Source organism: Heterocephalus glaber, unplaced genomic scaffold (assembly GCF_053883595.1).
Source record: "Heterocephalus glaber isolate CG9 unplaced genomic scaffold, H.glaber_assembly_v1.0 deba00001760, whole genome shotgun sequence".
Taxonomy (NCBI): Eukaryota; Metazoa; Chordata; class Mammalia; order Rodentia; family Bathyergidae; genus Heterocephalus; species Heterocephalus glaber.
The window spans coordinates 4,991,565-5,010,221 of record NW_028258457.1 but is presented as its reverse complement, the minus strand read 5'-3'; the positions used below and the strand labels follow the sequence as shown (position 1 = coordinate 5,010,221).

General features: G+C 60.5%; 1 protein-coding gene across 1 annotated transcript; it reads right to left on the bottom strand.

Moving 5' to 3' along the window:
- Positions 1 to 2,633: 2,633 nt before the first annotated feature.
- Gna11 (G protein subunit alpha 11) lies at positions 2,634 to 18,001 on the bottom strand. The gene is made up of 7 exons (XM_004865824.3): positions 17,788 to 18,001; positions 8,921 to 9,105; positions 7,007 to 7,161; positions 6,604 to 6,732; positions 5,272 to 5,401; positions 5,034 to 5,187; positions 2,634 to 4,755 (listed from the first exon to the last, which is right to left on the bottom strand). Exons 1-7 carry the CDS (start codon positions 17,921 to 17,923, stop codon positions 4,565 to 4,567), a joined length of 1,080 nt encoding a protein of 359 aa, XP_004865881.1. The 5' UTR covers positions 17,924 to 18,001; the 3' UTR covers positions 2,634 to 4,564.
- Positions 18,002 to 18,657: the final 656 nt, after the last annotated feature.

Below are 18,657 nucleotides of genomic sequence, written 5' to 3'. Positions count from 1 at the left end.
CTGCATGCTGACTTTGGTTCCCCTATAGATTACAGAGGGAGAAATGATGAATCTTGAAATATAATTGTGTAATTGTCTACTTCTCCTTTGTTCTGCTTTTGATTCATGTATTTTGTGAGTACATATTTTGGATTATTACACTAGCTTCATAAATCAATTCTCTTATCATTATCACTTTCTTTCCTTCACAATGAACTACATCCCTATTCCTTTTTCTTGGTACTGGGGATCGAATTCAGGTCCTTGTGCTTGCGAGGCAGGCGTGGTGCCACTGAGCTAAATCCCCAGCCCAGCTCTTCCTTGTTTTTCATGGATTTCATGCATTCTTTTTTTTTTTTTTTGGTACTGAGGATCGAACTCAGGACCTTGCGCTTGCAAGGCAGGCGCCGGAACCACTGAGCTAAATCCCGGGCCCCAACAAATGAAGAGCAGACAGGTCTTGATCTTTTTTTTGTTTTGTTTTGTTTTTAGTTTTTAGTGGGGGTTTTTTTGGGTACCGGGGATCAAACTTGGGACCTTGTGCTTGCGCAGCAGGCGCCGGAACCACTGAGCTAAATCCCTGGCCCTTTCATGGATTTCAACGTTATCCAGAAACTCTAAAAATTATATGTAACTTTTGTCACTTTTGAAAGTCTCCTGCCAAGTATGTACCCAAAAGAATTGGAGACAGGGACTCACACAGATACTCACACGCTGATATTCACAGCAGCACTGCTCACGACCGCCCAGAGCCTGGCCATGGGGTGGGTGTGCGCTGGAGTCCAGGCTCTGGGACCTTGGGGCCAAGGGCTGTCTTGGGCGACACCTGCAGGGCATTACGGGACAGGACACGCACCTGTAACGTCCACTTCCGCCCTGCTTCCTCTCCCCCCGCCCCCTCCACATACCAATCTGACTCCTTCCACCTCTGCTTCTGGCCTGGTTCATCCCCCTCACTTTCTGGTCCCCAGCTCCCACCCTCATCCCCCGCAGTCTATCCTCCCGCAGCCGCCACCAGAGGGCGCCGTGAGCAGTGAGTCAGGTCCCTCCCTCTGCCTTCAGCCCTCCGTGGCTCCCACCCACCTCCCTTGGGCCAAAGCCCAGGTCCTCCCTGTGGCCCACAGGGCCTTGCATGCCGGCCAGTCCTCTCCCCGCCTCCTCTCCTCCCCCTCTGCCCCTTGCTCCTTCTGCTCCAGCCACATGGTCTCCTTGCTGCTTCTGCAACAGGCTGACTCCATCATACCCCAGGGGCTTTGCACAGCTATGCTCCCAACCTGGGACTCCTCTTCAGGTACAGAATCTCTTTCACTTCCCATCCCCCATGAAGGTCATTTCTGAGGGGCCAGTCTTGAGAGCCCCCAGCGCCCCATCCTGCCCAGCCCCCAGCCCCTAGTCCCCTGTCAGGGTAGAGTCGGGATGGTGTAAGTGCTTCACCCCCATGTCTGCAGCATCCTGCACAGTGGGCCCTCAAGGTCTCCCTGACCAATGGACAATGCAGGGTGTGATCCAAATGTACAGTAAATATTTACATTTTTAAATGTACTATAGTGAAAGACATCACCATGAATCCCCCTCAAAATCCTGTCCTCACTTCAGACACACTGATCCCATGGTTCTGGCCACTTCTGCAGCACTCTGGAGTCCTCTTTCCTGAGGGTCCTTACAGGGTATGATATAAACTGGCCAAATGCTGCTGTGGAGCGCCATCTCACCAAAAGGCAGGCTTGAAAAACATGTCACTGTGTCTTCGTCCATCTTAGTTACCGGATCTGGCACCGTGTGACTTCCAGCTCCTCCCCAAAGTCAAAACGACATGACAGGACATCTAGGCAGCCAGGAGAGCAAAGCTAAACACTCAAAACTACTGAAGAAAGTGTAGAGATGATGGGTGTGTCATGAGGGGGAGGGTTTGGGGGATTCATGCCAGCGTGGCTTTTACTGTTACAGATTCTAACACATTCACTGTTTCTCAATCATGTCACGTACACCTGAGCAAGGACAGCAAGAAACTGGAACTCTGTGCTCACCTGGCAGGTGGGTCACATGGTACAGCTGCTGTGGGGAGGGGGCAGGGCAGGTCCTTCAAATGGTGAACATAGGATTAGCATGTGACCTGTCAATTCCACTGCTGGGTGTGGACCCAGAAGAACCCAACCCTGGGGGCTGAAGGAATACTTTTACACCCACGATTAGCATGATTCCCAGCAGCCTAGAGGTGGAACAGCCCAAATAAGTGTCTATGGATGGGTGAGTAGATGCACACAGCCTGGTTCCTTTGCATACTGGAATATTACTCAGCCATGAAAAGGATTCTGACACCTCCTTCAGAATGGATGGGCCTTGAGGCCATGCTGCTGAGAGAACACGGCCTGATACAGGACACACATAGGGGGGCCCCACTCCCAGGAGGCCCCAGTATTGTCACAGAGACAGGAAGGAGGATGGTGGGGCCAGGGCTGAGGAGTCAGGGTTTCTGGGGACAATTTCTAGGGCCATCAGCTCCAGGCTGCCACCACAGAGAACCTTGAAGTCAGGGCCATGTCAGATGGGCTCAGATCAGGCCTCAGGTGACACCAGAGGATCCACTGGGAGACAGGCCTGGCTTCCATCCCTACCTTCCTTGGCATCAGGACATAAATCAGAGAGCCACCACATTTAGGAACAAAATTTATTCCAATTTAAAACAATTCATTTCAGGAGAAAGATATGAAAAGTCAGTTTCCCCCAGGGACCTGTGGATTCGCAGGTCAGGACCCGGCCTGCTACAGGGACCCTGTGTCCACCCCGCCAGGGCTGCAGGCTGGGGGCTTGAAGCCACGGCGCCCAATGCCTCCCTGTCCCCTCCCCTCAGCACATGCATTTCAAATGACGAGAGGTTTAAAAACAGCGTCTCATAGAATAGTCTTTCTTAAATAGTTTAAGGTTTAGGTTATCTGAAATCAGGACTGTGGAATACACAAGCATGGCCAGGGTGTGTGTGCCAGGCTGGCTGGCTGCCCTTGGACACCGGCATTGGCACAGGGACATCTGGGGAGGGTGCCTGGAGCAGGGGCTCCCTGTGGCTGGGCTGTGGACCCGGAACTGGACGCGGCCGGAGGGCGGTGGCCCTGGGGTTGGCACTGCTTCAAGGACTACTGTCCGGGCTCTCCCGAGACGGCCCTGCGCCCCCAGGACCTTGGCATGGCAGCCTCTCCAGGGCTGCACCTCCAAGGCTAACACTGCTGGCTCAGGGCGCCGCTGCCCCAAGCCATTCCCTTTTTGTGATGTCGAGGTGCTGGGCTGCATGGCCAGAGCCCTTTCGTACCCAGCCAGGCCCCGACTCGGGACTTTATGGCACAGACCCTCCTGGCAGGAACACGGCACAGAAAGGGCCCTGCAGGCGACAGGAGGCCCCCGGGTGTGAAGAAGTGGTCCCCCAGGGCTGGCTGCCAGAAACACAGGGCCCTCCCTTCCAATGCCTCCCTGTCCCCACCATTTTTCCCTCCAGGCCTGAGGGGAGGGCGCAGGCTGGGCACAGAGACCCCAGTCAAAGGCATGGCTGGCAATCCGTTCCCGGTACATACAAGTGTGCAAAAAGAAAAAAAAAAAGCACAATAAAATGAAAGCTATGTAGTGTCGTGTTCAGTGGATGACAGAAGGAAAGGCTTTTCCGCCCCCAGAGCCCCCGAGGGCCCAGCCTCCGTGCCCAGGGCAGGTGGCCCCCGCTCAGACTCAGTGTGGAGCCCTGGCTGGCTCCCACCTGTCGCCCCACCCCCACCCGCTGCCGCTCTCCACAACCAAAGTGCAAGTGCTGGCTTCTGGCTCTGAGGCTCGTCAGGGACAAGGGCGCACACTTGAGGAGCCACCAGCAGCGTTCCCTCTCTTCTCTCGGGGACAGACCTGAGAATAACCTGAAAATGTCCCCATCCCACCCTCGAGGTTGTCAAACCAGTCACATCCACAAAATAAAAAAAAAGTTTAGTTAAAAACAGGAGCGAAAAGGCTGCTATGCCCCTCCAAGCCTGCTTTCCCCCAGAGTCCCAGAGCCGCACGGGGTGGGACAGTCCCTTGGCGCCCACTGGCCCCACAGGTCACGGGAGCCACACTGGGCTCTGTGGTCTGGCCCGGTCAGGACCTGGGTTCGGGACCCGGGGAGGAACAGGAGGGGACAGCAACTTGGGCACCGTGATGGACTTGGGGGTTTCTGAGACCCACAAAGCCAGGTGAATTGGTTTTACTCTTTTCCTCAAAAAAGAAAAAAAAATTTAGGCACTTCCCGGGGTGGGCAGCCTGGTGGCGCCACCCCCGCTTCTTGGAGTGGGGGACGCAGGGCGGGGGCGGGCACAATAACTTAACAGGAGGACGAGGCAGCGCGGCTCCCGCCCACACCCACACCGCGTCCCAGTGCAGGAGGGCCCACAGGGACGAGGGCGGTGTCCCGGGCACGGGCACACCGGCGTCTCAGCTGTGTCATTTTTTCTCGTTTTTCTCATTTTTTTAGAAAAAAAAAAGTCGAGCCACAAGTCAAGGTGGCCGCCCGCCCCGGGAGGGAGGCGCGGGTGGAGAGGAGGCGGCGCTGTTCCCGCAGTCACCCAGAGCGCAGCGGTCACACCAGGTTGTACTCCTTCAGGTTGAGCTGCAGGATGGTGTCCTTGACGGCTGCGAACACGAAGCGGATGTTCTCCGTGTCGGTGGCACAAGTGAAGTGCGAGTAGATGATCTTGTCGCTGTCGGGGTTCAGATCCACGAACATCTTCAGGATGAACTCGCGCGCTGCCTGCGCGTCCCGCTGCGGCCCTGCGGGGGAGGGGCGCTCGTGACCCCGCCCGGAAGCCCCGCCCGGAGGCCCCGCCCCCAGAGCCCTCTGGAGCTCCGCAGCTGGAAGCCTGGCCACCTGGCACCAGCTCCCCACCGCCACTCCTCTCTGCCCCTCTGGACCTGCCTAGCTTTAACCACTCAACTCCAATCCCCTCCTTTCGGGCCTCAGGACACCCAGAGGGCGCCAGTCGGCGGTGGCCCCTACCGCGCAGCTCCAGCTCCAGCGAACCACGGCAGGCCCAGAGCTGCGCGCTCACCGTCGAACTCGGGGAAGTAGTCCACCAGGTGCGAGCAGAGGATCTTGTCCTCCAGCAGATCCTTCTTGTTGAGGAAGAGGATGACGGAGGAGTTCTGGAACCAGGGGTAGGTGATGATAGTCCGGAACAGCGCCTTGCTCTCCTCCATGCGGTTCTGCAGGAGGCACGGGCGTTGGCGAGGGCAGAGAGGCAGAGCGGCTCGCCCCCCCCCCCCCACAGCTCCGGGGCCTGCGCCCACCTCATTATCCGACTCCACCAGGACCTGGTCGTACTCGCTGAGGGCCACCAAAAACATGATGGATGTCACGTTCTCGAAGCAGTGTATCCACTTCCGGCGCTCAGACCTCTGTCCGCCCACATCCACCATCCTGGAAGGGGTCGGGTGTCAGTCCCGAGGCTGTGCCCCACCCACACCTGCTAGGGTGCCCCCCAACTCGCCCACTCAGCCGGGCGTGGCCAGGGTCCTCCAGAACCACGAGCCAGCGTACTGGAGCCACACGAGATTCCCCATGGGCCCAGGTTGACCAGAACAGCGGCCCCGAAGCCATGGGAGCTCCTGCACACGACCCCCATTGGCTCTAAATCCTGGCCAGGTGATCTGTAACGCCCGCTGCCACATGGACGGCACACATGTTAAGTCCCACACTCGGGACAGACACCGCTTCCCCAGTGCTCTGTATGCACAGTGAGTTGACCCTAAGCAGCTGCAGGCACAGAGGCCGACTGTTTCTGGCCCTATGAACACCCAAGGCCTGGAGAGCCCGGCCTCGGAGCAGCAGATTCCCAGTGGACCGGGACAGCTGGAGCCCAGAAACACCGAGGGGACCCGAGGCCAGAATGACTTCCAGCGCTGGGGTTCCGAGCACAGGTATCTGTCATGGTGCCTGTTTATACACAGGACTGGAAATGGGATGCTAGCTCTGACGCTGCCGGTGGGGACCCAGGTGAACCGTGGGGTCCCTGCACAGGGAGGGGGTCATCCCTGCAGCTGCAGAGGGCACAAGCAGCCATCCCGGTGCTGGACAAGAAGGCATCCTACGTGGGCAAAACCAGCTAGTGGCTCTGAAAGGGCCCAGGGGCAGTGGGAGGGTGACTCCCAAGATGACTTGGGGGACACACAGTGATCCTCGGGGACATTCTCTTCCCAATTGTGGGCTGTTTGTTTCCTGTGCAAAGAGACACCCCGAGAGACGGGATGTGCCAGGTAACCCTGGAGGGACAGGAGGGTGATGACAGGGGCCAACCTGTGGACCAGGTGCCATGGCAATGGACTGGCAGACAGGCCCTCCCGGCCTGGGGTCCTTCTAAGAGGAGAGGTCTGGATGCACACACGTACACAGGGAGCAAACATGTGACAATGGAGAGATGGGCTGAGCTTCTAGAAGTCAAGGACACTGAGGACCGGTCCACCACCGGATGCTGGTAGGGACTGGGGTGAGCTGGCCCTGTCCTGCCCGACCTCAGACTCCTGACCCAGGGCCAGCAGGAACCCTGTGTTCCTGGCCTCGTACACGGTGGCCGTGTGTGGGTCCCCAGCCTCATGGAGGCCGCTCTGCCCTCCTTCAAGCACCTGAAGATGATGTTCTCCAGGTCGAAGGGGTACTCGATGATCCCGGTGGTGGGCACGCGCACCCGAAGCACGTCCTGCTGTGTGGGCAGGTAGCCCGAGGTGGCAATGCGGTCCACGTCAGTCAGGTAGCTGCAAGACAGCAGGTGAAGTCACCGAGGTACCAACCACCTCCCGCCCCAGGCCGGGAGCCCAGGAGCCCCAGTTCCCCAGGATGAGGCAGAGGAAGGTGAGTGGCCAGGGCGGCCCACCCATTCATTCCACTGCCCCCTTCCCCCGAGTCCTTCTGCCCCCACAGCCCCGGGGCTGGCAGCTTGGTCAAGCAGGCAAGGGAGGCCAGTGGCCCCTCAGAGCCTCAGGGTCAGCAGTGGGCCGTGGGGCCCTGAAGGGACAAAGCCATACTCACTACTTGGCAGAGTCGGAGAGCTGGTACTCTCGCCGCCGGTCGTAGCACTCCTGGATGCCGGGGTCGCCCCACAGAGTCTTGATGGCACTGACGTACTGGTGCTCGAAGGTCGTCACCTTCTCCACGTCCACCTCCCGGAGCAGCAGCGCATTGGCCTGCAGGGGAGGGGAGGCCACAAACTCACAGGGCCAGCCACGCCAGCAGCCGCCAGACCTCGCCGGGCCTCAGAGATGGGACTCGGCACAGGGTCATGAGAACACCGGGGAGCAGGAAGGGGTCAGCCCAAACACTACTGGACACGGGGAGCACTGGGTGGGCAGCCAGCCAGCATCAGGCCCTCCATTCCTTCCAGGGTGCCAGGACACTGGGCTCCATGTCCCCAGTTTACAGGTAGGGAAACCGAGTCACACACCGTGCACGCTAGCCCTGACACTACTGGACTCCAGGGCTTGTATTCTGCCCGGGGTGCCTCCTCCTCTGCCAAACTAGCAATGGCTACGCATCACACTGGGCACAGGCCCCTCCTTGCAAGGTACCGTCACGACCAGGCCCAGCCCTCCCTCCACCTGTCAGAGGGGGATAAGCAGGGAGACAGGGGCATGTACACGTGCTCACATGCACACTCACATGCACGCGCTACGCAGGGCAGATGACACTGCAGAGACACTGAGCCTGCACCAAGGCAGGGCCGACACACAGCCCGGGCAGAACCCAAAAGAAAGCAAGGGAGCCCGGCCACTGTGCCCTGACACCCAGCAGGCTCCCTCAGCTTCTGTGCCACGCAGCCTGGCACCTGGCCCCTTCCCTGTGATTGCCGTCAGCTGCCCTCAGAGGGCGGGGCCAGCACATGGGCACCGGGACATATGGGCACCCTCTCTGGAACCACATTTGGATGAATGTAGACTCCCATACCAAACGTCAGCCCCAGCCAAGTTTCTGGGGCTGAATCCTAAGCCCCTGAAGAAAGACTGACTAAAGCAAGTCAGCTTCCCCATCTGGAAGGGCTGGGGCCAGCAGCAAGTAGCACCAAGAGCCCAGCTCATGGGCATAGGAAGTGGTGCTGCGGCCATGGTGACAGTCCAGTGGCTCCCTCCAAGGCTCTGCCAAGTCCAACTCCTAGCTCTGTACCCAACAGGTCCACTCAGACGCTTACAGCCACGCTCACAGCAGCTCAACTCACAGCAGCCAGAAGCAGAAACAGCCCACGTCCCTTCAACTGGTGAAGGGATGCAGACAGCGAAATTGTCCACACACCAGAGAATCACTCAGCCAGGACAGGAGTGAGGCTGTGACACTCTCCACAGCGTGGAGGGACCCGTGCTCAGTGAGAGACGCCAGACACAGAGGACACAACGTGCGCTCCATGGACAGGAAACGCCCAGGACAGGCGACTCCAGAGACAGGAAGTGGACTCGGGGGTGCTGGGGCTGGGGAGGGGACAGGTGACAGCTCATGGGGACAGATGGGGATTTCTCCAATGGTGATAAAACGTTCTCGAACTAGACAGTGGCGATGGCTCCATAATTCTGAGAAAATATATTAAAAACCACTGAAAAGCCAGGTGTGTAGCTCATGCCTGTAATCCCAACACTGGGAGGCTCAGGCAGGAGGATCCCAAGTTCAAGGCCAGTCTGGGTGACTTAGCAACTTTGGAGACCTTGACTTAAAATAAAGAGCTGGGCATGTAGCTCAGTAGGAAGGGTTCCAGCTCTGGTACTGCAAAAAAAAAAAAACCAACCAAAACCAAAACCAAACAAAAAACCATGGAGCTCCACCCTTTACACAGGTGAACTGTGGCACTTGAGTTATTCCTCAAACCCATCTTACACGCACAGGGAGGGAAGCGAGGGTGCCCAGGGTCAGAGGAGTCACTGGGCTGTGCGCTGACTTCCCTGGGTGGCCCCAGCCACTCACCTCATTCTGCTCGTCCTTGTAGAGGATCTTGAGCGTGTCCATGGCTCGGATCATGGCCTGCATGGCGGTGAAGATATTCTGGTAGACCAGCTTGGTGAAGCCACGCTTGTCCTCCTCCGAGTACCCGGCGCCGTGGATGATGCGCATTTGCTTGATGAACGTGCTCTTCCCGCTCTCGCCCGTGCCTGCAGGGCACCAGGGCCACCTCCTCACTCTGAGCTCCATCCCCAGCCCTTTTTATTTTTTATTTTGAGACAGGGTCTTGCTAAGATGGGCAAGCTGGGCTGGAACTTGGGATCCTCCTGCCTCAGCCGCCCAGAGTGCTGGGATGACAGGCGTGCACACGCCCAGCTCCAAGCACAAAGCATGGACACCACTGAGTGCCCAGGCTTCTGAGCCCCAGAAACAGGGTGGTACTGAGTGTAGGTCTTCTCAGCCCAGGTGGTTTTCTCCCGAGGCTGTGACACCTGCCACAGGTAAGGCGCGGCAGCCTGGCTCCTGCTCCAGTCTCTCGGGCTCTCAGTGTGAAGCACACAGCCCTGGGCCCCTGGGGAGCTCGGGACCTCCTGCCATTTGTCCCACTGAACTAAACCTTTGCCCCTTCTGTCCCTGCATCTGCCTGAGCCCTGCCAACCTGAGCCTGCTCCTGCCTGGGGGCCCAGCAGGCCCTGAAACCCAGGACCCCAGGCTCACTGTGCCACCCCCTCACAACCTGTCCCCAGCAGGTGCCTGGTACAGGCAACTATGCATGTGACAGTGACCACACACAGCCTGGTTCCCAGGGGCCCCTTGCCACATGGTCATGCGCTGGTGACCAACCAGGATCCCTCACAAAGCACCGATGTGTCCTGTCCCAAGAGGAGCCAGTGCTGAACCAGCCCAGGCTTCACCTGCATCCCACATGCAAATGCATCCAGCACTGAGCTGAGCGCTGTGAGGGGCGCAGGATCACCTGGAAAGGCAGTGCCTCCCCCGGGGAGAGCACAGGGGCCCCCGGTGCTGTTTCCAGCGGCCTTTCCAGAAGGAAGAGCTCAGATGGTCAGGCCAGGGCAGTCCCAGCCCACCTCGTCCGTCCTCCTCACACCTGCCTGCCCCCAGAATCTGTGTCCAGACTCCAGGCAGGCCGAAGCCAGGGTATGTGTGAGGGGCGCCCCTTTTCCCACGGCTGGCTCAGCAGAGTGGGCTTGAGGCACTGGGGGGGCTCTTAGAGCAGGCTCCCCTGGGTGCTGCTGAGGTCTGGGGACAGCATGCTCTGTGGGGTATCCTGGACTCTGCAGGGTGCTGAGCGCCATCCCCAGCCTCTACCCGCTCCATGCCAGGAGCACCCCCAGCGGTGATAGCCACAGATGTGCCCAACATGGTCCAGCACTGCGTGGGGTCAGACCACTCACTATTGACAAAATGCCATTAGAAAAAGATCCTGCATGCCAGCTCGAGGTGACAGTCCCACCTAGGAAGAGTAGAGGTACACACACTCACTGGCAGCCCCTGTGCAGGGCAGCATGCCAGTGGGCCCCTGGGACCTGGGCACAGGGCCCTTGGGCCACAAAGCCTATGTCTAACTTGGAAAGACTTGCTGGGGATTTAGCTCAGTGGTGCCGCCACCTCCCTTGCAAGTGCAAGGTCCCAAGTTCAATCCCTAGTACCAAAAAAAAGAAACAAAAATCTTAATTGACTTGGAAAGATCAGCTGAGCACACCAAGGATGCTGTGAAGACAGAGCCCTTGCAGGTCTCTGCCCAGGCCAGGGTGGAACTGCCCGGTGCTGTTCTATTTTACAAAGGCAGAGGCCCATGACCGTGATGGCTCACCAAGGCCTCCATGGGGCTCTCCATTGATTCTGAGCTCACTGACAAGGGGGCACACACAGGCACTCTGCAAGTCCTGCCCAGACCATGCCACTGAAGCCCAGGCCCCACCGTGCCCAGGACAGGCACAGTCCCGGGAACGCCGAGAGGGTGGGGCGGGCACATGCCTGGGGACACAGTGACCGGTGCCCGGGACAGCTGGAACCAAGGCTGCTCAGGGCCCAGGGAGGTGAGGCCAGCCTGGGGCACAGCGTCTCTGCAGCCGGGTGGCCTCCTGCAGGAACAGCTCCTCGTCTTGTGTGCCTGGGGCCAACAGTGACCAAGGCCAGTGGCGGCTGCAGAGAGAGATGGGCCAGAAGGAGCCAGGTCCAGCTGGCAGGAGCTTCTGGTCAATGCAGGGCACCCGGCCACCACAGAGCAGCTGGTGCCAGGTCCAGGCGCAGCTCAGGGCTACAGGCTTGTTGTCACAGGTGCCCTGGCTCAACCTTCTGTCCATGCTGCCCGTCTCCCAGAGCCAACACAGCCCCTGTCACATCCTGTCACCCTGGGAGCTGGAACGCAGGCCCAGGATCCCCTAGCGCCACACCCGACATCTCTGGAGCCCAAGGTCCTGCCTGGGACCTCATACCTGCATGGGAGACCCTACTCCTGGGGGCCCCGCTGAACACACTGTCCCCACACTGCACTGCCCAGCTCAGCCTGGCTCCAGAATTGCCACCAGAGTGCAGGGCCAGCCCAGGCCTCCTGAGAAAACGTGGGGGCACCTCACTCTGGACTCGTCCTCAGCACCCTCCGCAGACCCTCAGCTCCTTACTCTTCACCATGGAGGGCTGCTCTGGCCTCCGCACCCACTGCAGACACCCATGCAGGTTTGCTGCAGCTCCAGAGCCCGTGGCAGGCAGCGGTGATGGAGGGTATCCCGTCCCAACAGTGCACAGCGGGGAGAGGGACGGACGGGGTGTGGAACTGCCCCCGACAGCTGCAGAGCTTGGCCGGGCCACCCAAACCTCCGGGTACCTGGACCCATGTGCCGCATCCTGCCCCCAGGCACAAGGTGAGGGCAGGGTACCTGGAGCTGCTGCAGTCAGAGGGGGAGCCCCGGAGTGGGGTCGGTGCCCACCATGGCCCCAGAGACCGCTCTGCCCATTCCCTGCGAGGAAGCACCTGAGGACTCACCACTCCATGACAGGTTGACATTGGGCACCGGACGGTGCAGGAAGGGCTTACCCTGCCAGAAGGCGCAAGGTCACAGGGCACCCCACAGCCACTGCCATGGTGAAAGGGCAAGGCCACAGCCCAGCTTCAGACTGGCTCCATCACCCCACTTCACCCACAGAACCCCAGGAGGTGACTATCACAGCCAGTCCCATTCATTTGACAGGCAGGGAAACCGAGGCACAGGCAATTACATGGCTCCCTGAGGTCACACAGCCACTAACAGCAGGGCAGAACACTCAGCCTCTTGCTGCCAGCCTGGGCCTTCTGTCTCTCCCCATCCCATGAGGTCTCCACAGGGACACAATCTCTGCCCAGCCCAGGGTTCCAGGGAACCACGTGAGGAGGCGCGGGTGGGGCCAATCTTACAGGTGTGTCACGGAAACGAGCAGTGAGCCACGGCCACACCACCAAGCACTGGCAGTCTGCCCCTTCCCTGGTGACACTGATGGGGCTGACCAGGCTGCCGCCACTCACCCCACACCTCTTGGTGACCTCCATCCCCACCAGCTGGGGTTCAATGACTCCAAGACCTGGTGAGTCTCCAGCGACCACAACTCAGCGCTGACCCGACCGTGGGCAGCGGCGTGAGCTCCCCAGGCCAGCAGCTGATGGAGCCAGGTCTGCTGGGGCTCCGAGTCCTGGGAGTTCCAGTCAGGTCGGGGTCCTCACTGCTCTGGGCCTCTCGTCTGGGCAGCGCATCGTGGCATCATGCAAGGTGGGGAGAACCTGCTCCCTTCCTGGCCACGACACAGTGGGGGCCTACAGTCTTCTGCAGGGGACACCCAGTCACCTGAAGGCCTCCCCCCAGGCCGCCCTCCCTCACTGAGAACCAAGTCTAACACAGCCCTTCGGGGGACACTCAAGACTCACGCTGCAGTCCTATCTGGGGGACAGGACAGAGCCTTGCCTACCCACCTCACCAGCTGTCACCAAGCTCGGTGAGACCCAGGTGGGAGGATCGGGCATCAGAAGGCCGAGCTGCCTCTCCTTCCCCACCCCAGGGCCTCAGAGCCCGCACTCTGCAGCTCGTTCCTCCAGGCTGCTCAGGCTGCTCCCTGGCGAGGATGGAGCATGCTGTGGCTACTCAGCCCAAGCGCCCCTGGCCTCGTCACTCAGTCCTTACTTGATAGATGAGGACACGAGGCTACGGCCTCAGTCAGGATGCAGCCCACCCAGTATCGGCGAGCGCTGGGCAGTGGGCTAGGAGGGCTGGGAGAGGCAGCCCAGGTCCAGCAGCTCAGGTCAGTGCAGGGGTCACCAGGGGTGGTGATGGCAGAATCCAGGCAGGCTTGCACTGAGTGTCCCCACCAGTGATGGCCACCAACCAGCACCTGGAGTCTGCAAGGCTGCGTGCCCATGCCCTGGGCAGGGGACTCAGAACTGGGAGCTGACCCAGGCCGTGAGACACAGGTTAGCAGTCCTCAGCCTGGGGACACTGGGTGGCAACTGGGGCCACGTGTTGTTGTCACACTAGGGAGCTCCCAGCATGGAGCGGGTGGGGCTCAGCACCCTGTAGTGCCAGGATGCCCCCACACAGAACGACCTGGCCCCAGTGACCCCAGTGTGCAGGGTGCTGTGAGCCAATGAGTGTCCGTGTGAGTCATAGCTCCCCTCCTTGGGGAAACTGAGGCACAGACCTGACATCACTTAGCTAGCAACAAGGATCTGCAACTCAGCCCCCACACTGTGCCCTAGCCTGGGTTGGGGGGACACAACCAGGCCCAGGTGACCTGCCGGCTCCTGACAGGAATGACCTGACAGGTGCCTTTGGAAGACAGAGGCGGCAGATGCCAGCAGGCAAGAAGGACAGCCCCAAGGGCAGGGGCCCGGCCCACCACATCACAACCTGACATGAGGGCGTCCCGAGGACACTCTGGTGGGGACTGTCCCCCACTGTCATGGAAACCAGGGCCTGCTGGGGACCTAGAGGAGACTGGCTGTCACCAGGAGCCCTGAGGGCCCCCAGGTCTGCCTGGGGTAGGTGCGTGTGGACAGGCCACCCTCCAGGAAGCAGGAAGGCTCTCCATCACCATGCCTCTGGGTGGCCTGGCCCCTAGGCGCAGGACTACATGGTGCAAATCAGCACCCAGCGCAGGCACTTCCTGCACTCTCCACAGTAACAGCGGACAGGAAGAGCCTCAGGGCCTGAGACCTGTGCATTCCATACTTAGGGCCTGCAACTGGCCATCCCCCAGCCACCTGAACCCCAGCACAGGCCTGGCCTGGCAGGAGGGCCGCCCCATGCTGCCAGCCTAGAAGTGGCCTCTGCCCCAAATCGGCTCAGCTCAAGGACTGGGCCTGAGGCTCCGGGGAGGGCAGGGTGTCCCCGCCCTCAGGGATAGGCAGGGAGGCCCAGCAATCTGAGCTCCGTGCTCCTGCCACAGGGTCTCCACGTCGCTCTCCGCCCTGTGCCCGAGAAAGCAGCCCAGGGTGGATGACAACTCAGCCTCCAGCAAAGACCACATCCTGGGAGGAGGCCCCCTCCCCGGCCATCTAAGGGCCCTCCCGCTCCTACCAGCTGTAGGGACATAGCCCCCGGACATACACCGAGCCTCCCAGGAGCCAGCAGCCACCTCTGAGCCCCTCAGGGCCGGGCACGCCCAGCCTCCCAGGGCTGGATCCAGCCTTCGGCTGCCGGGTGGCCGGTGGGCGGTGGGGCGGACAGGAAGCCAGCTGAGCGAACCGCCCTGCTTTATTTAGAAAGCTCTGCACGGCTTGCTCAGCCTCGCTAGCGGCACGGGCCTGCGGGACCTGGCATTCCCAGGCAAGTCCCCAACTGTCCAGGCGCAACCTGCCTGCAGGGAAGGGGGCCCACAGCCTCACTACCAAGTAACAGCAAGCGACAATGACCCAGTGCGTGACCCAGTGTGCAGCCCAGCGTGCCTGTGGGGACCCAGTGCCAAGTGCTCCATGCTGGTGTAGCTGCTCTGTGCCTATGGTAATCAGGGGCTCTCAAGGCTGCAGGGAACCCCAGGACAGTGGCAGCTGCAGCCCCACGCATTATCACCAGCAAGAGCATCAGACAGGGTGACCCTGGAATACTATCCCGAGTGAACCCCAAGATATATTCATATATTCACCCAAGCATATAGCTTGGGATCCTCCAACAAAAACATTCACTCCCAGGCACCCAAATGGTGATACCCCAGCTTTGCAGCCCCAGCGTTTCATGTCCCATGCCACTGTGTGGCAGGAAGTCTCAAATACGGGGTGATCTCCCCCATCACAACTGGGGAGCTCCTGCCCTGGAGCGGGTGAAGGTCAGGGATATCCCATGGAGAGGACCCTGACCCAAGTGTGCACAGCGCCTGATAAAGGGCACTGAAACCCAACCAGCCCTACGCTTGCGTGCAGCCCAGGAGGCAGTGGACGGACAGGGCCAAGTGGACAAGCTGTGTCCCAGAACCACTCCACCTGGTCACAAACAGGAGGTCATGGCCGTACCCTCAGGGCCTGCTTCTCCCGAATCTGGGGGGAGGACAGAAGCTCCAGGAGACAGAGGGTAGGGGCTGAGTGACAAGGAATTCAGGGCAAAGCAAACATCTCAGCCCTGCTGGTCCCGGTGTGTCCCTGTAAACAGGGACAGCACTCCCTCAGGGCAGCCAGATGGGGACTATGAGAAAGCCCCATAGCAAGGACAGAGCCCCACTCTGCAGCTAGGTCACAGAGAGCTCCTGGCAAGGGTCCTCAGTCTGGCACCAAAGGCCGCTCACATGGGAGGTTTTCTGAGGGCTCACTGGTCCCAAAGGAGTCTTTGGCCCCTGTCATCTTGGGGTCCAGGTCAACATCACCTCCTCTGTGAAGCCCTCCCCACCCACACCCACACATCCCTGGACCCCACATGGCATTTACAGTACACACATCTGTCCCCCTGGGTCATACAGGTCACCCTCCCTCTCCTACCTGCCGCACCCTGCTGTGCCCTGACCTCAACCTCCCAGACAGGTTCGGGATCCCTGCTTTACGGACACAGGTGCCCCACTGTCACAAGTGGGTAGCAGGTGGCAAAGACCACGTGGCTTCCACACTGGCTCCAGCCTCTCAGCTCCAGCCAGCTCAGCAGGGCTGCAGAACAGGAGCCTGACCGTGACCCTGAACCCCTGTCAACCTCAACTTCAGCACAGCCAGGGTGCATAGGCTGGGTGCAGAGGACGGGCACCCAGAGGTCACACAGCCGCACGGCAAGGCCATCTGGTACCATCCTTGGATGCTGCTGCTAACTCTCTCCTTGCCCAAAACAAAGTCTCCCCCAACTGCCAAAGCTGGGGCCACACTGTACTCCAGAGAGCCACATCTTGAGCCCAGCTCGAATCCCCAAGCTGCAAGGTCACCCCTCTGTCTTTCCTAGAAAGATGGCCCGTTTTAGAGCCTTTAGATGAATGGAGACACATCTGAGAAAAAAAACAGGAAGGCAGTTCACCCACTGCATCTCTCTACCTGGGCCCCGGGAGCCGAGCAGGACCTGCAGCAAGAGGCAATGCACTTCCTGCCAGCAACACTGGCCAGTCCGCCGCCAGGCCCCTCTGCCACCAGACTCAACTCCTCTCAACCCATAGGGGTTAATGGAGCAGCCCCTCCAAGCAGCCCTTGGTAGCTCTCACCCAGGAAGGCTGCCTCAGGGCCCAGCACAGGGACTCCCCACCTTTCCCAGGGTCCAGGAGCTCGGGAAAGGGCCAGGGACTGTGGGCAGGGCATGGTGTCTGTTTTGTATGTAAACCAGAGCAGGGGCCAGTCCTTCCTGGCCCTTATTTGGGGTGACAACACTCCTGACAGCTGAGGCACTAGCTCAGGATACAGGGCAGCCCCGGGAAGACAGAGACACACAGTGAGGCTTCCCTGGGGAGGCAGGAGAGGCCAAGAGGACCAGACAGCATGGGCACGCCACTACGGATGGACAGGCTGGGGAGGCTAGGAAGCAGGCCAGGCAGCAGGCCACTCTGACAACTGTGTCTCCTTGGTCCCCCAGCCCTACAGCAAAATGGAAACCTGGGAGGAAAAGAAAGCGTTCTCCACTCTGGAGCATGCCTGCAGAGGGCTGGGACAAAGGGCAGTGACCCTCAAGAGGATGGCTGGAGGGCTGGGGATTTAGCTCAGTGGTTCCAGCGCCTGCCTCGAAAGCACAAGGTCCCGAGTTCGATCCCTGGTACCAAAAAAAGAGGATGGCTGGGGCTGTGGGCACCTGCATGTAGTGAACAAGACCCCAAGTGGTGGGCAGATCCTGGATGTGGGAGGTGATGGGGAGGGAGCAAGCCTGGCCCCTGAGGAGGTGCGGGGGATCTTGGGGGCGGGGCAGAGGGCAAATCCCCACGGGTCCTGGGGGCCAATGCAGCAGGACAGATGGGCTGACCAGGAGGGATGCAGGAACTCGACCTGGATGGCGGAATAGGGGCTGACCTCAAAGGACCCAGGCCCTAACCTGAACAGCACAGGCAGGAATTGCAACAAAGGGTTCCAGAGGCCCTGACCTGAACCCTACAGGCAGGAACAGACCACAGAAACTCTACTTGGTCAACACCAGCAGGGGCTGGGCAGAGAGATCCAGAGGAGATAAGACACCACCAGCAAAACCACTGAGGGTTTCAGGCTGGGCCCTAAGGGAGCAGCTCTCCTGGTCGGCATGGCAGGGGCCAGCCCGAGATCTGCCCTGACTTGGAGAGTTCGGAGCCGACCTGGACAGCACAGGCAGGTCTGCCCTGGAGGGATCTAGAGCAGCGGGCAACACACACGGAGCTGGTCATGGAGGAATGTGGGATCTGCGCCGCCCGGACCATCACAACAGGCAGGGACTGACCCTTAGGGATCGGGGTAGGGCTGACCCCCGCAGGATCTGGGCCCCGCTTACCGAGCAGCAGCAGCTTGAGCTCGCGCCGGGCGTCGCGCTTGTCCCGCCGCAACTGCTTCTCGATCTCCGCATTGATGCGCTTCGACTCCTTCACCTCGTCGCTCAGGCAACACGCCATCATGGACTCCAGAGTCATCGTCCCGGTCCCGGCCGCCGCCGGCCGCCCCCTACCCGCCTGGCCTGGCCCGGCCCGCCGGAGCCGCCTCGGCCGCGCCCAGCCCCGCCCTCGGCCTGGGCAGCCGCTCGGCCGCCGCCGCCGCCCCCGGTCCCCACTCCGGCCGCGCAGCCGCCGGGATCCCCGTCTCCGCCCGTGCTGCGCCGCGCCGCCGCCAACCGCAGCCGCCGCGAACGTGCGACGGCGCCGGACAACCTAGCGGTGTGACGCGTCGGGACAGACAGGCGGCGCGACCAATGGGAGTGGCCGGAGGCCTGCGCGCAAGCCGTGGGGGCGGGACTAACGGGCTAGCCGCGGGGGCGGGGCCTCGGCTGGAGCTGAGGGTCAGGGGCGGGGCCGCGAGGGGCGGGGCCTCCGCGGGTTTGGTTGCGCCGACGTGGGAAGGGGCCGCGTCTCCGGGAGGCAGGAGGATCCGCTCGGGATTGTGGGAATGTGGAGGACTCGGCTGCTGGTCTCTGCCCAACTCCAGCGCTCACCTGGCCTGGACGCCCGCCCCAGCCTGCTCGGTGCGCTTAGCACCCAGACCTCACCTGGCTATGAGCGAACCTTGGCAGATCCATTCCTGGAAAAAGCGTTAATGGACGCCTATGGTATACCAGACATTAATACTTTATAATGCCTTCTTTATAAACCTGCGTTCTATAGACCAGGTTCAGGTCAGTGGTTAATAACGCAGCACTTGGATAGACGGGGCA